Below are 16,886 nucleotides of genomic sequence, written 5' to 3' on the forward strand. Positions count from 1 at the left end.
ACCTGAGCCTCAATTTCCTTATTTGTAAAGCTGGGAAAACAACAATGCCCATCTTGGAGGGTTACGGGCACATAGAAAAATAATCAATAAATATAAGCTGCTGTTTGTATTCTTTTTTTTTCTTTTTTTTTTTTAACAGAGTCTTGCTCTGTCGTCCAGGCTGGAGTGCAGTGGTGTCATCTCGGCTCACTGCAACCTCCGCCTCCCAGGTTCAAGCGATTGTCCTGCCTCAGCCTCCCGAGTAGCTGGGATTACAGGCATACACCACCATGCCCGGCTAATTTTTGTATTTTTAGTAGAGATGGGGTTTTGCCATGTTGGCCAGGCTAGTCTCGAACTCCTGACCCCAGGGGATCCACTGCCTCCCAAAGTGCTGAGATTACAGATGTGAGCCACCGCACCCAGCCTACATTAGTTCTAACGAATAGACAGGGTCTAGACACAGAGAGATTAGATGAGTGAGGGGCAGGGTTCCCTACATGGAGGAAACTGCAAGAGCAAAATCCTGGAAGCAGGAAAGCTGGTGGTTTATTTGCAAAGGGTATGTGTGTGCATATGTGTACAGAGAACTCTGAAAGAGTAGGTGAACACAGCTTTGCTTATCCCTCCAGTCAGAATTTACCAGCTGCTTACTGTGTACCCGGTACCATGAAAGGGTGCCCTGCCAGCAGTGTGAATTCAGCCTGGGAGCGAGAGGGAGCCAAGGAAGAGCCATGAGTTGGAGAGGGAAGTGGTCTGAGCTTCAGGAAGTTTATTTGCTCCTAGCAGAGTGGTTGACTCAGCAGGAGGGAACCCCCTTCTCTTCTGCACCTTCTCCTCCCTAGCCTCAAAGCCTGCTAAGGACCCAGTTCCCAAGCAGAGACCCAGGAGGGAGCTGCAGAATCTGGCCCTGTCTGGGCAAGACAGATAGGATGCAACTCCAGATGCCAGTTCCTTTTCTTTTGCTCCTGGATGGCCCCAAAGCTATCCCTTCTAACCACGATGGTCAAGGAGGGATAGAACAATTTCTCTTTTAAATGTTGCACGTGGGGTTGGGCACAGTGGCTCACACCTCTAATCCCAGTACTTCAGGAGGCCAAGGTAGGAGGACTGCTTAAGCCCAGGAGTTTGAGACCAGCCTGGGCAACATAGGAAGACCCCCGTCTCTAAAAAAAAATTAGTAAAATAAAGTTCTAAACGTGGGAAATCATGCTGGGCACTCAACTACAGCAGCTTACTTGGGTACTTGTCCACACTCACAAACATACCCCTGGGACCCCAAAGGCACTGTCAGACGGACTCAGACCATGGCAGACGGACTCAGACTAAGCCAGGCTTTTGGCTTGCTGCCACCTGCCTCTTCTCTCTGAAATGAATCCTGTCCTGATCATCACCTCCTTGCTGACAGGGCCATTAAGTACAGTTCACACAAACAAGCCACGATGCCTTGAAGTTGAGCCTGGGAGGTATGTTAAGGGAGCATGGAGCCAGCCATTCTGCTGATGGGGAAACTGAGACAAAGAAAAAGGAAGTGACTTGCCCAGGCTCAGGCAGTGAGCCCAGGACAGACCAAGACTGAAATCTGACAGTCAGGCCAAGGTTTATACACACACACACACACCCCGCCCACAATTTGAGTTACTCTCAAATGTAGACATCTGTGGATTGAACAACAAAGGTGTTTTTTTTTTTTCTGAGCCAGAGTCTTGCTCTGTTGCCCAGGCTGGAGTGCAGTGGTACGATCTTGGCTCACTGCAACCTCTGCCTCCTGGGTTCAAGTGATTCTTCTGCTTTAGCCTCCTGAGTAGCTGGGATTAAAAGTACCCGCCACCACGCCTGGCTAATTTTTGTATTTTTAGTAGAGACAGAGTTTCACCATGTTGGCCAAGCTGGTCTGGAACTCCTGAACTCAAGTAATGTGCCTGCCTTAGCCTCCCAAAGTGCTGGGAATTACAGGTGTGAGCCACCCGGATCACAACAAAGCTTTTTGAATAGAAGTTCTTGGAATATGGCCTCTTGTTAATGTGTAGGCCCATCTGTTGGGGTAATTTGGGGATTATGCCTGCTCTAGCTGGCTTTACCAATGAAATGTTTTCCCCTCTCTGTCTTAGTTTTTTCACCGGTAAGATAGGAAGAATTTATTATCTATGTCAGAGGGATTCCTCTCAACCTCACTCTCTATCTCAGGGCAGGGGGCAGGGGAGGGTGGGGAAGGAGGGGAGTGGTGAGCCAGTTCTCCAGCCAAGCGCAGAGACTGGCTCATACCCGCAAGTACACACAAGGTCCTTTGAGCGACACACACAGGCTGACACATCACTTAAGGGGGCAAGGAGGGGGGCAGGCAATGGGAGTGGCAAGCAGTGGGGAGCCCCCAGGTGAGGGCAAGCCCAAGGAATAGAAGGGCGGCCTCATTTTTTTTTTCTTTTTTTTTTTTTCGAGATGGAGTCTTGCTCTGTCGCCCAGGTTGGAGTGCAGTGGTGCAGTCTCGGCTCACTGCAACCTCTGCTGCCCAACTTCAAGCAATTCTCCTGCCTCAGCCTCCCGCGTAGCTGGGACCACAAGCTCACACCACCACGCCTGGCTAGTTTTTTGGTATTTTTTAGTAGAGACAGGGTTTCACCATGTTGACCAGGCCGGTCTCGAACTCCTGACCTCAGGTGATCTGCCTGCCTCGGCCTCCCAAAGTGCTGGGATTGCAGGCATGAGCCACTGTGCCCTGCCTGAAGGGTGGCCTCTTGACCTCCAGTCCTGGAGCCCATGAAATTGGGCAGGTACTCACACCTGGGCATGGGTTAGATGGGCGTGGGTCCCTATTAACTCTGAGCATGAGCTCATGTGCACGTGTGTATGTTTATATATGGGTGCCTTCATTGTATGCACAGATACGCCTGATTATCCATGTGCGTGCATAGGAATGGCACCCTCTGTCTGCTTGGAAATGAGACTCCAGAGTTACCCAGCATGATGCTCACTGCCTCATTTTTTTTTTTTTTTTTGAGACAGTGTCTCCCTATGTTGCCTAGGCTGAAGTGCAGTGGCATGATCACACCTCACTGCAGCCTCAACCACCCAGGCTCAATTGATCCTCCCACCTCAGCCTCCTGAGTAGCTGGATCTACAGGTGCAGGCCACCACACCTAGCTAATTCTTGTATTTTTAATAGAGACAGGGTTTTGCCATGTTGACCAGGCTAGTATCGAACTTCTGGGCTCAAGTGATCCTCCTGCCTCGGCCAAAGTGCTATGATTACTGGCCTGCACCACTGCGCCCAGCTCCGCTGCCTCTTTTTACAGCCCACTGGCCCAGACCAGGGTCTCAGGATACTAAGCCCACTTTCTGGGGCCAGGGTCAGTAGATGGCTTTGCTGCTGTGTGATTCTAAGCAAGTATCTTGACCTGCGTGTGCCTCAGTGGACTTCAGTTTCCTCACCTATAAAATGAGGGGTTTGGATGAGTTGAGGTCTGAAGTATCCTCCGGCCCAGATAATAAATCTTTGTAGTGGACAGGAAGAATGGGTCCCAGGGGTTTCAGGAGGGGACTTCCATGGGTACCTGTGACTCTACAGAGAAATGGAAGACTGAGATCTGACTTAGCAGCCTAGAAATGGGGTTCAGCTAATGCTGGGAACAGAGTCCAGTCACTTAGGGTACCAGAGTGTAGCCAACAGCCCCCTTTTCTGGGCTTGGGGAACCAGAACCATGTGCTCAACAGACCATTGCCTGTACACAGGGCAGAGTGCAGGTGTACATTCCTGAACCAGCCACCCTTCTTAAGCTTCAAGCTATAACTACTGAGCCTTCGATGAAAGTCTCCTCTATGCCAGACCCCCACAAGCTGGGTGGGGGCAATACGTGGACAAAGACCCTGCCCTTGGGATGCCAACCATTCACTTGAGAAGACATACACACATACAACGAGTGATCATCATTTACTGTTTACTGAACAAATAAATGACTGTCCATCAAGGTAGCCATCAACTGGTGGGAAGGAACAAGGAAGGCTACCTCGAGGAAAAAAGGGTAAGTAGAACCTCTCTCTCTCTATATATTTTTTTTTTTTTTTTTTTAAGAGACAGGGTCTGGCTCTGTCATCCAAGCAGGAATGCAGTGGCTTGATTATAGCTCACTGTACCTAAACCCAAGTGATCTTCTTATCTCAGCCTCCTGAGTAGCTGGGACTACAGGTGCATGGCATCTGGCTAATTTTTTCATTTTTTGCAGATAACGGGTCTCGCTATGTTGGCCAGGCTGTTCTTAAACTCCTGGCCCCGAGCAAGCCTCCTGCCTTGGCCTCCCAAAGTGCTTGGATTATGGGTGTGAGCCACCACACCTGGCCAAGTAGAATCTTGAAGACAGGAAAGATCTGGATTTCAGAAAGTTCTGAAGAAGGCATTCCAGGCAGAGGAAACAGCTTGAGCAAAAGGGTGGAGGTGAGAAAGTGCCGTAGAGTGAACGAGGAGTTTGACTTTAGCACAAGATGCATGCAGGAGAAGAGGAGGTGAAGCTGGACAGAACTGGGGCTGGAGCATGAGGGGCATGAGTACTGTGTTAGGAGTGTGGGGCTTTAGGAGCCACATCAGGTTTTAGAACAAACAAGTGGCTTGACAGGAGAGATGTGTTAGGGATTATTTAGTTAAAGTCAGCAAGTAGGTCTGAGAGGGTATGAAGTTAGCAGGAAGTGGCTGTGATGGGCAGAGGCTCAGAGTTGCATGGAATGAGGACACTTTGGGTATAACACTCCAAGGGCCACAAGGCGACTCCCCTCTCCACCCCTCAGCCTCAGGTTATTTTTTTCTGGCTTCTTCCTCTGTCCCTAGGGTTAAGGAGTCCCTTGGGGGTTTCAGATGAGGCTGGGACAGAGTTTTATCACTAGTGCATTAACCTCTGGCCTAGGTCACCTCTGGCCTCCTTTTGGGCTAGATGGGCAGTTCTCAGACCCTCCCCCACCAGCCCTGCTGTGCTGACCTAGAACCTCTGGCCCTGGAGATTCTGATATGTGTATTTGTGGTCTCTTCTCAGGCATCTCCCAGGCCACTGGGAGAGCTGGGGCCTAGAACGTGGGGTGGGCGGAATCCTGAGGGCAGAGAGTTTGGAAGAATCTTACAATGGCAGCTCTAGAGGGAAGCCTGGATATGTTGTTTGACAAACTGAGACCCAGAGAGGTAACATGACTTGAGGTCACACAGCAAGTCTAGGGCACCGACAGGACTGAAAGCTAGGACTCTGGGGAGCCTGAAGCGCCCTGAGGTTTAGACCATCTGGTGCATGTAGAGAATGGAGAGGGTCAGGGCTGGGAGCTATAGGTTCAAATCCTGGCTCTGCCATTGACTGTACTTTTGAGACCTAGGAAAGTCACTTGAGCTCTGTGAGTCTGTTTCCTCAACTGTAAAACGGGGAAAATATCCACCTTTTGGGGTTGTTGTGAAGATTAAAAAAAAACACACATAAAGCACCATAGCACAGGTCGTGGCACACAGTAAGTGTTCAATACATGTCAGCTAGTGGTATGGTGGTGCAAAAGTAGGTGCCTAATAAATGTTGAATGCATTGTTGAATATGAGTTCACACGCTAACAGTGAGATTGTGAGGCTCAGCTTCCCCACGTGTAAATCAGGACTCCTAATCAGCCCCTGTCCTGCCGCTTCTGTACAGCCCCAGTAGCAACGTGGATTAAGTAAGGTGTGAAAACGTTCAAGTGCAGAGCCCTCGCAGGTCAATGTTTACTCAGCACAGGGCAATTCCTCTCAAGTCCTACTCTGCGAAATTTCCCGTCAGCTTCACAAACTTCTCTACATTCCCAGATGCTCCCCCGGAACCGGGGGTGGGGGATGCCCCTCTTCTCTCAAGCCTGCAGAGCTGAAGAAAAACCGGGGTGGGAAAGCAGAAAGTGTGAGCCCGAGGAGGGAGGGAGAGCAGGGAGAAGGGCAGTGGGGAGAATGGAGGTGCACAGACGTGGTGTGGATCAAGAACAGGGTCCGCATCGCGGGACTTGGACATGGGATGCAGTGAAAGGATTTGGGGAGCAGTGGGAGAGGTGAGGGTGCTTCGATCCGGGAAGAGTCAGGAAAATGAGGAGCCGGTAGGAGGGAGTGGAGATCCTCCTCGCGGAGAGCTCGCCGCGGCGCAGGGCTCCCAGCTCCCCGCAGCTGCCTCCCCGAACACTCACCCTCCCGGTTCCGAGAACGTTTCCCGGCCGGAGCGCCCGGCCCGCAAACCGGGAGGGGAGGGGCGGGACGGGGGGGATCCGCAGCCCGGGATTGGCCGCCGCCCCGCCAGCCGGTGACGCGAGGCGGGCGGGCCTCTTTGTGACATCACAATCAGCTGTTTGAACGTTCCAATTTGTGCCGTGAGCCCCGCCGCAGCGGCCGCACAGACTCAAAGCCCGGCGGGCGAGCTCAGCAGCCCGGAGCGACCGCGGCCCCGCCGCCGCCTCCCCCGCGAGCCCCCGCGATGCGGCCTGGCCTGTGAGCGGCCGGCGACCCTGGGACGCCCCGCCGCACAACTACCTCAACTCCGTGCCGCCCCCCTCCCGCCCCCAGGTGAGTCCCGACCCGGGTGGGCCTAGGGGGCTCCCCCGCCACGGACACGCCCTGAGCCCCCCGCGCCCAGGCCTTTGTCTCTCTCCGCCGGCGGCCGCCGGGGCCGCGTTCCCGGCTCCCAATTGGTTGCCGCACGCCCGGTAGACCATGACGTCGTTCTATTTGCATATGACATTGAGACGTCACCAAGGCCGGCACCGCCCCCACAGGCTCGGGTCGCTTGTCCTCCCGTGACCCGGTAGCCGCTGTGTCGGGGCTGGGCCCTGGGTGAGACGCTGCAATCCAAAGGGGGCTGCAGGGGGTCGGCGATTTCCTAGGGCTAATCCAGGGGCTGGGGTCAGGCCTCTGATCCCCTACTTTCTCTTTGCAACCTGAGAAGGAGTCACACGGCGCTGCTGGGCCTAGGTCGAGGGGGTCGTCAGGAGTTCGGGGCTACCTTGGACTCCAGGTGGTTGGTACAGCACCAGATGGTGGTGGGATCCCCTCCCTCCGGCTCCAGACTCCGCCCCCAGGGACTAACAGAATAACATCCTCCTAATCCCTGATTTGTGTGCAGCGCCTTAGCTGATGTCACTCCCAGACCCAAAATGAGGGGTCTTAGACCCCAGTTCATGGAAGGGGCAACAGGCTCAGAGAGGAGAATTAGCTCACTCGAGGTCACACAACCAATTAGAGTCATGCTCACTGAGTGACAGATGCATTATTAGCCAGGGGCATAGACATAATAGAGGCTCAATACAAGTGGTAAGATACACATCTTCCTTTCGCTGGGGACCTGATCTTGGGCTCAGCCTCATCACGGTTTGATAGGCTCCTAGGTCTCCTTACTCCTGGACCTTTTTCCAGGGAATCTCTGGAGATTGGTTCACGTTTTGTGGTCCTGACCCCTTCTGTCCTCACTGTACCTTGGAGTCCTAGAGTCCAATAAAATCGCTGCCTCCCAGCTGTTTGGATCACAGAGAGGTGAGTCGTTGGCTGCCTCGGGGTGTCTCCAGGGCTGATGTTGGGGTTGGAGGGTGGGGTGAGGGTTCCCTCTATTGGCCCTTTACCTCCCCAACTTCCTAGGTTGTCAGCTAGGAAGGGCCTGACCTGGCCTAGTGCAGACAACTCCAAGTGTTTTGCTGCTCCCTCCTCACCTTTGCCCACAGAGAGTATAGGAAAAGGGATAGGATAAGGAGAGTTTCTGACTTAAGTGGATGGGCCTAGAGGCTGAACCAGGAACTCCATTCCTGCTGGGAGTTTGCTCAAGGATGGGCTGGGGGTAGGGACGGCTTAGGGCACAAATGCTATTCTGGGCAGAGCTGCTGTAGTTATTAAAGGGAATGGTTCTCCCTGGAGCAGAACTGGGAATGTGAGAACCAGGAAGCTGGCAGGGCTGGGAAAGGAAATCTGGGAGGCTTCCCAAGTGGTCAGGAGAGGGGGCAGGCACTGGCTGGCTGGTGCTGCTGTCACTCCTGGCTGTCACTGACTTGCTGTGTGACCTCAGACAGGGAGCTTCTCCCCCGAGCCTCCCTCCCCTAAACCTATCTGAAATTTGAGGAGGCACAGTGCAGGCTCTGGTACACAGTGGGTCTTCAGGAAGTGCATGCTAAATCTTGGTGCCAGTAACCCCAGACCCTTTTGTAGCTAGGCGAGGGGTGCTGTGGCTAGGTCAAGGTCTTTTTCACCTCCCTGTACCCCTGCATCATTGTATTCTTGGGGATTGTTTGCTGAGTCTTTCCTGACATCCTCCTAATCTGGACTGGATGCACAGTAACGTGGGACTAGGACTGCCCTGCCACTATCCAGCCATGTATTTTTGGATAGATTATGTGTTCTTTCTGATCATCACATTGTAAAATGGGCTGGGTGAATATGATGGTCCCTGAAACAACTCTTAACTTCTCTTTCATATTCCATGAAGTAGTAGGTTCTTGGAAGGAGGATGTGCCTCATTAAGGCCTTGATATTCCCTTCCTTCAAGAGGGGCCAAACTTTCTGGGCTTTTGGCAATGGAGTCACCAGCTCCCTGTGGCTACAGATGGATTGGGATACATGAATTGTGCTGGGCGGACACTAGTTGGGGGTGGCGCCACCTTCTTAACCCTTGTAGATCTCCCACCCCCATCCCACCAGGGAAGCCAGCATCTTGAGCCTCCTGTGAGTCTGCAAATGTGGAAATATTCTCAGGGTATGGAAGTGAGGTGATTCTGCAGCGAGTGTGAAAACACTTCCAGGGAATGGGGGAGGTAGCAATAAGCATGGCAATACTGCAGGTGGATTAGCAGAAAGAGGAGAAATACCTCCAGGGAAGTCTGGACCTGCCCCCAGGAAGTTCTACAGGAAGTGTGGAAACACCCTTAGAGAATGGTGACAAGTGGCTCAGCAGCAAAACCATTGAGCATCTTTAGGGAACAGGTGTGGAGAGTCAGTCAGGCTTCAGGTACTGGGGAGTATGGCCAGCAGCCCCCAGCCAAGCTCTAGTCCTGAGGTAGGCTGGCATGGGGAGGGGGTAGATCTAGAGCTACCACCTTGGTGTTTCCATTTCTGGAGCAGGGGGCCTCCCTCTTCATCTTCACCCAGGGAAGGATTGGTTAAGGGCTTGCCTGGGTCTGGGTCCAACCCTCAGTGCTCATCCTTAAGGGCCCCTGGAAACTGACAGCTCCCTTCCTCCATCATCACCTCCCACTGACCTGCTGTCTCCCTGAGCCCAAGCAACCTGATCTTCCTCCTAGCCTGGGATGCTGCCCTTGAACAGGAGCCCAGGAAAAGAGGGTCAGAGGGGGGAGGGCATGCCATCTTTACACCTCATATGACAGACACAACCGAGCCATGCCAAATCACATGGTAAGATGGTAGCAGTTCTATGGGATTTCTGCTGGCCAGTGCTTTTCAAACCACACAGGCTCCAGGAGTGGTTCTTAATCTCGTGGGTCAAAGATTGCTGTTTAGGAAATCATGATGAAAACCAAGGTCCTTTTCCCAGAAAAATACACATGGACCATGACCCCTGTCCACCAAGTTGAAAATATCAAATTCAGACAGACACCCAGAAAAGGCAATAGAATATTGTGATTCTGGGTGCCACCTCTGGAATCTGATTGTGTGGATGCAAATCCCACCTTTGTCTCTTACTAGCTGTGAGACTTTGGGAAAGTTAACTTCTCTGTACCTCAATTTCTTCAACTGTAAAGTAAGGATAGTAATTATCTACTTCCTGTAGTTGTGAGGATTACATGAGGTAATGTAGGTAAAGCTGCTTAGTATAGTGCCAGGAACATAAATGTTAGCTATTATTATTATTATTGAGACTGAGTTTCGCTCTGTCACTCAGGCTGGAGTGCAGTGGTGCCTTGCAGGTTCCAGTGATTCTCCTGCCTCAGCCTAGGATTACAGGCACCTGCCACCACGCCCAGCTAATTTTTGTATTATTAGTAGAGACGGGGTTTCACCATGTTGGCCAGACTGGTCTCGAACTCCTGACCTCAAGTAATTCACCCACTTCTGCCTCCCAAAGTGCTGGGATTACAGGCGTGAGCCACCGCGCCCGGCCTAGCTATATTGTGATGATAACAAGCAGACAGTATGGGCAATTTCCTCCCTGCCTGGAGAACTCCTGTTTACTCCTCAGAGTCCAGCTTGGATGTCCAATTCTCTGGAGACCTTCCCTGGCAGAGCTGTGTCATATGTCACTCTTTCTATGTTCCTAAAGCACCCTGTAATAATAACTATTAGTTTGTTGAGTGCTTACCGTATGCCCAGACATAGTTCTAAGTACTTCATAAGTGTTTAGCTCATTTAGTTCTTTCCCCCCGCCTTTTTTTCTTTCAATAACTTTGATATAGCTCATTTAATTCTTATTAGAGCCTGGAGGAGGATACTATTATTAGCTTATTTAATTCTTATAAGAGCCCGGAGGAAGGTACTATTATCATTGTCTTTTGACAGATGAGAAAACTAAGGCACAGATAAGTTAAATAACTTCCTAAAATCATACAGAAGATTAAAAAAAAAAAAACAAAACCAAAACCTGGATTTGAATACAGAAAGCACATATCCTCAAAGTGTCCGCACGTATCCCTGTTGTGTGTACCCTTCTCCCTGCTCTGGGGGTGATGTCTTCTGTCCTCTGCCCCAAGCCAGGAGTGGGGTGAACTTCAATCATCTCAACGTCCTTCTATGATTCCCAGGTTTTTGCACTGCCATAGGGCGCCCCCGTGAGGCCGCTTCGCCCCCCACCATGTTCCAGCGCCTCACCAGCCTCTTCTTCAGCACCCCCTCGCCCCCTGAAGACGCCGACTGCCCCCGCGCCTTCGTGTCGGAGGAGGATGAAGTGGACGGCTGGCTCATCATTGACCTGCCGGGTGAGGTCTGGGTCTGCCTCCTGGGCCTGTGAAGTCATTCTAAGGGCAGATGGCCGAGCAGAGGGGAAGGGCGCTGCTGGGGGATTGGGGAGTCCCCCAAGCCTACTGGAGGTGGGGTCACGGGACCCCTTCCCATGAGAGGCGGGGCCCTCTCCTGGCGCCCCAGGAGAGGCCGCACGTCAGGTCCCCTAGGGCAGCAGGGCGAGACTCCTGGCCCGTGGGTGCCCCGGGGAGCTGCGGACGGGCTGCGGGTCTGACTAACGAAGCCCTTTCTCTCCCCGCCCCCTTGTCCGGTGTGCGTGTGTGTCCCTTCTCGCTGCTCCCCTCCTCTGCACGGCTCCCAACCCGCGCCCCTTAGACAGCTACGCGGCTCCATCCAGCCCCGGGGCCGCCTCTGCCCCCGCGGGCCGCCCTCCGCCCGCGCCCTCCTTGATGGACGAGAGCTGGTTTGTTACCCCTCCCGCCTGTTTTACTGCAGAGGGGCCTGGACTCGGTCCCGCCCGCCTCCAGAGCAGCCCCCTGGAGGACCTCCTCATCGAGCACCCCAGCATGTCCGTTTACGTCACCGGCAGCACCATAGTGCTGGAGCCCGGGCCCCCTTCCCCGCTCCCGGACGCGGCCCTGCCAGACGGCGACCTCAGCGAAGGGTGAGCGAGCCGGGGGCGGAGCCTGGATGCCCAGGGAGATCGATCTTGGAGGCCAGGGTCCAGGCCAGGAGGTTGGGGTAGCGGGCCAGCCCGGCCCCGCGCTCGAGGGGGTTGCGGCCTTGGGAGAGTTGCGTTTGAGACAAAGTCGGGGGCCCGTGAGCCGCAGGGCGAGGCTAGAAGCGGGCCTGAGGATGGAGGGGCTGGGCTGTTGGGTGGGAGAGGCGTGGCTTCGTGGCCGGGGCGCGGCTTGGGAGGGAGGGGCGTGGCTAAGAGGCCGGGGCCGGATTTGGAGGCTTGAGGAGCGTGGCTGGAGCGTCTAGGGAGTGGGACTTAAACAGAAAGGCAAGGGTGGAATGGGGAGTGGGGGGTCCAGTCTTCCCCGAGGTCCAGTTTACCTGTTATGGGCTAGAACCGAGGAGACACCTCCGGGTTGGTACCCACAAGAAGGGCGTCGGGCACCCCAATCTGAACGGACACAACTGCGCCAAAGCAAGGGTGGGAGATGGCAGCGCCCCCTAGCTCCCCCACCAGGCTTACCCGGCTTGACCGAGCCTCGCTCTGTCCCCACAGGGAGTTGGCACCCGCCGGCCGCGAGCCCCGGGCCGCGCGCCACGTCGCTCCTCTCCCAGCGCGGGCGGCGCTGCTGGAAAAGGCGGGCCAGGTGCGGCGGCTGCAGCGGGCCCGGCAGCGGGCGGAGCGCCACGCGCTGAGCGCCAAGGCGGTGCAGCGACAGAACCGAGCCCGCGAGAGCCGTCCGCGCCGGTCCAAGAACCAGGGCAGCTTCATCTACCAGCCGTGCCAGCGCCAGTTTAACTACTGAGCGTCCACCGGCCGCGCCGCGAACCCCTTGCTGACTCCCGATCCCTGTCGGGCTCCTCCGACGCCTCGGGCTGGACACCGAAACCTCCCTTCTTAAAGCGTGTGAGGTTAGGTGATAGCCGACACCCTCAATATCCCCATCTCTGATCGTCTAATCTGCCTCGGAACCCCTTCAAGCCCCCTTCACCCTCACTCCTTCTGGCCCCCATACCCAGCATCTAATCATCCATGCCCCCTACTCCTGACCCCTCCATCCTTTCTTCTCCGGTCCCCATCCCTGTCTTTCCCCTTCACCCTTGCCCTTCAGTCCTCTACCTCTGGCCCACCCCTATTTCTGAAAGCTTCTTCCAGTCCCTGATCTGGCTCATTCCTCACTTTCAACTCCCACCTTACATGAGTCACACTATCCCATGGTTGGCATTACACTTACTCCTGTTCCCTTATTCTTCATTCCCAGTAATTCCCTCCCAAATGGTGGGGACCCTGAGCCCAGCTCTGACCAGGTAGAGCCTTTGCAGCCTGGGCTGCTGTCATTGCCCTCTAGTAAGGGCTCAGGGTTTTGCTAATTTTAGTCTCCCCTTCCTTCTGCCTTGGGGACGGTACTCTGCGGAGCTACTTAGGCCTGGAAAGGTACAGTATGTAGAAGAGGACTGTGAGATGTGAGTTAGAGGGAGAAGACGGAGGGAATCTAGGGAACAAGGCAGCCTATTGGAGATGCGGACAGGACAGACACGTTGAGAAGCTGCAGGGAGCAGGGCACCAAGGGAGTGTGCACTGTGCTTGCTCAGAGAGGCCAAACCCTGCTCCCAGGCTGAAGCCTGGAGTCTGCCCCCACTTCCCTTTTCTATAATCCACCCTTGTGCAGGTCCCGGAATCCGAAGGGCTTAGTCAGTACCTTGCCACTCTACCCCTGACATGTCACCCGAGTAGAAGCTGGGCAAGGCCCCCCTATCCTGGCCATCTTTTCACAAGCCCAAGGTGCTAGAACTAGCTTAGGAGACATGCAGGCCACGCGGCTTCTAGGCAGGGAAAGGGCACACACTCTCGGTCAGCGTGCAGAGCAGTGATGCTGGAGGACACACCATGGGGTGAAGTCATCCCAAGGCTGACAGCTCAGCTTTCACCTTGCCTCTGGCCTTGTATTTCACACCCTGCTCAGTATGGCTAGCCAGCAATCCTAAGTAGGAGTCCAGGACCCCTACTGTCCCAATCCGCAAATTGTTCCTATCCAGGTTCAGGGCCTTCAGGGGGCCTCTTTTCATTTTCTCCCACAGGCCTCTCTTTCTTTCTAGGTTGCTGGGGAGAGATGGGTGCCCTATGGTCCCCCTCCCCTCCTCCTCCAGTAAGTACCTGGAGGAGGGAACCTGAATCCCTGGGGGAGACAGACGGGGCAGGGGCCACCGGCCTCCCCCTTCTTGTGGTGAGACTGAATTTTGGGCTCAGACACCAGCAACAGCCTCCTGGGATGCCCCGAGTTGCTTCCCATTTCCTCTTTCTAGCCACCCTTTTCTAGTGTGTGCCCACTCTTCCTTGGAACTTTTAAGACTTCTTGGTACATATGAACATAAGTCCTCCCCTCACCCCAACTCTAGGTTTCCAGGCCTCCCAGCCAAGCTGAGGCTTGGAGAAAATTCTGCATTCCCATGAGGGCAAAGGCAGCTGCCCTCCCTGACCCTCTAGCCCCAGGCCTCATGGGGGATATGTGGGGAAGGGATGGGGTATCCCCATGGATGCTGGGATGAGGACAGAGGAATACCTGATGGGGTCTCCTATTCCAGGGAATAAGCCAAATTAACACTAAAAACGGATCAAAGCTCCCACGCCAGTCCACTAGGGCCCCAGTAGTTGACAGCCTTGCTCCTCTCCCCAAGTTCTCCTTCAGTTACAACCTAGTTGCTTTTATTCTTCCAGCTACCACTTGGGCACTTCACAGCCAGCCTAGGGTCTTCGGCACCTCCAAGAGCTGAAACTCCCTCCAACCCTTCTTGCCTACTCCTCACTGCCAGCTGGGACCTAGGCTCAGTCCTGTGTGGTGCCCATGATCCTTCTGGTGGGGGAAGAGTTTAAGTTATAGGGCATTTGGCTCAAATTTTAAAAGGCCTTTTCTTTACATGTATTTCTGGAGGCTCCTGTAGTTCTAGAACCCAATCTCTCACGTGGCAGGTTGCAAGGCTATTTTTTTGTACCTTTCCTACAGATTCTGTAGCATTTGAGTGTGGCAATATTTTAATTGTGTATAGATTTCTAAAAACCAACACTACTCAGTCTCCTGCTAGTCTGACTCCTGAAGCATCAGCCCTTGTCATACTGTATTGACTGTGTACGTGCCTTTCACCTTGAGCATGCTTCAGGATTTTTTTTTTTTAAACCACAGAACTTGAATACATGAGGGAACCAGAGTTCAAAGTCCTATGCAACCTTAGGAGGGGGTTAGAGATTCTGTTTTGATCGATGTTTTCAGAGGCCCTAGAGTTTGTACCAGTTTGAGAGTATTAATGTCAGTACTACCAGCACTTTGCCAAAACTGTGTCAGAGGGACCCCTGTTTCTAGAGTGAGTCCCAGTTACATCAAAGAGTGACTTCCAGTTATTCCCCAGTTAAGTCTGAGTGGGTCCTTCAAGCTGGGTGTCTTTCCAGTCTTTGCCAGTCTAGTCCTAGTAGGGCACCGTGTGTGTATGAATGCAGTTTGGTGCTGTTTTAGAGTATGCCTGCTCCCCAGCCCCCTGCCTGGAACCCTCTAATCAACTTGCTCTGACCTATAATGTCTTAGGTGCAACAAGGACCCCATCAGAGCTCTTGGATACCCCCCTAGATCCATGTGGCTTTACATGAGGGGACTGAATGCAGACATACCATAGCCCCCTTCTACTACTTTCCCTCTCGCCCTGCCACCTAGTTCCACATGGAACCAACAAGTTGAGTGCATCCCTGTTGGGTGTTTTGAGACTGGCTGAAATGAGGAGATTTTGACCATGTGACGTGTCAACAGACTCAAGGAAACAACCACCTCAACTGGGTCATGTGGCATGCCTGTGTATGTGTGTAACAGAATTCTGATTGTTAGACTGTAATGCTATTCCTCTATGGGAGAAAAAAATTAATATAAAGAAAAACAAATAAAAATCTATTTAAAGCACATGATCCTTTCTGCCTGAGTTGAGCTTAAGTATGAGAAGCACTTTGTAATCTTAAGCACAGTAGTGGCATAGGATATTATGATAAAGCTGGCTTTGGTTCTGGTGTATGTGTCATGGGAGAGGAAGAGGGGAGATAAGCTTACTGGGAACAGAGCCAGACAACGGGGTCTGACTCATAAATAACTACTTTTAGAGGATCCTTATAATGCAAGACGCATATATGAAGACAGCTGAAATAGAGATGAGATGAGAATAAGAGCATGACAGAATGACCAACTCATCCTTTTGGTTTCAGGCACTGGGTTAGAGCAAAGGCAAGGAGCCACTGGAGGGAAAGGATGAAGTCTAGCCCTAGGGGAGATGCAGCAGAAGGCTGAAGCCCAGGCTGAGACAAGGCCAGGGCCCCCAGCATCAGAGTCTCCTGAAAGTTGGGGGTAGGGTGGGGCAGAAGCAGCCGGCTTTGGAGACTACACACATTTTGAAGCAGGGCAGCCAGAGTGAAATGTAGTGAACATCTCTGAAATATATAACACAAAATGACCTCTCTAATTTGGAAGCTGCTCCATCTAACCACAGAACTGGACTGAAGGTGGAAACCTGACCTAAACTGGACTAGATTTTTTTTTTTTTTTTTTTTTTTGAGACGGAGTTTCACTCATTGCCCAGACTGGAGTGCAATGGTACAATCTTGGCTCACCACAACTTCCGCCTGTTGGGTTCTAGCAATTCTCCTGCCTCAGCCTCCCTAGTAGCTTGGATTACAGGCATGCGCCACCATGCCCAGCTAATTTTGTATTTTTAGTAGTGACGGGGTTTCTCCATGTTGGCCAGGCTGGTCTCGAACTCCTGACCTCAGGTGATCCACCCGCCTAGGCCTTCCAAAGTGCTGGGATTACAGGTGTGAGCCACCACACCTGGCCCTGGACTAGATTCTTGATGCTGGCACAATCTTACAGGCCAGTCTGGGCTTACCTCCTGCACGGAAGAGATGTAAGCACAATTGTTTTGGATGTATCCACCATGCATATGGAGAAGCAATGTGTGACGTGGTGAAAAAGTGCTGTCTCAGCTGCTGACAGCTTCCTGTCCCTAGAAAATCCTGGGTGGTCATTGATCTTCTCTAAGTTGGTTTTGTTATTTGCATCAAAAGAAATTTGAGCAATATATATCAAAGTACCTGGCATAGTGCTGAACAGGGTTGGTTTCTTCAAAGCCAAGAATGAAGTGAGGGAGCAAGTATGTACATTTTCCTCAACTTGCCAGGCGGACATCTCAGGTGCGATGAGGACTAGATGGGAATTCCATTCACAAAGAAGGCTGTGTCTGCTTATTTAAGGTCCAAAGAAAGAGCTTATCACCCAAAAATCCCTTACCAATAATATAACTTTATGTTCTATGACAATGACATTTATTTAACACATTA

At 52.8% G+C, this 16,886-nt stretch overlaps 1 protein-coding gene across 1 annotated transcript; it reads left to right on the plus strand.

The window, feature by feature from the left end:
- Window positions 1-6,446: 6,446 nt before the first annotated feature.
- Window positions 6,447-14,793, plus strand: TP53INP2 (tumor protein p53 inducible nuclear protein 2; the record flags this gene model as incomplete). Its single annotated transcript, NM_001257771.1, is given in 5 exon segments — window positions 6,447-6,517; window positions 7,364-7,480; window positions 10,687-10,860; window positions 11,219-11,507; window positions 12,078-14,793. Coding segments are annotated over 3 exon segments (663 nt in total). The 3' UTR covers window positions 12,328-14,793.
- Window positions 14,794-16,886: the final 2,093 nt, after the last annotated feature.

This window comes from Macaca mulatta, chromosome 10 (genome assembly GCF_049350105.2).
Source record: "Macaca mulatta isolate MMU2019108-1 chromosome 10, T2T-MMU8v2.0, whole genome shotgun sequence".
Taxonomy (NCBI): domain Eukaryota; kingdom Metazoa; phylum Chordata; class Mammalia; order Primates; family Cercopithecidae; genus Macaca; species Macaca mulatta.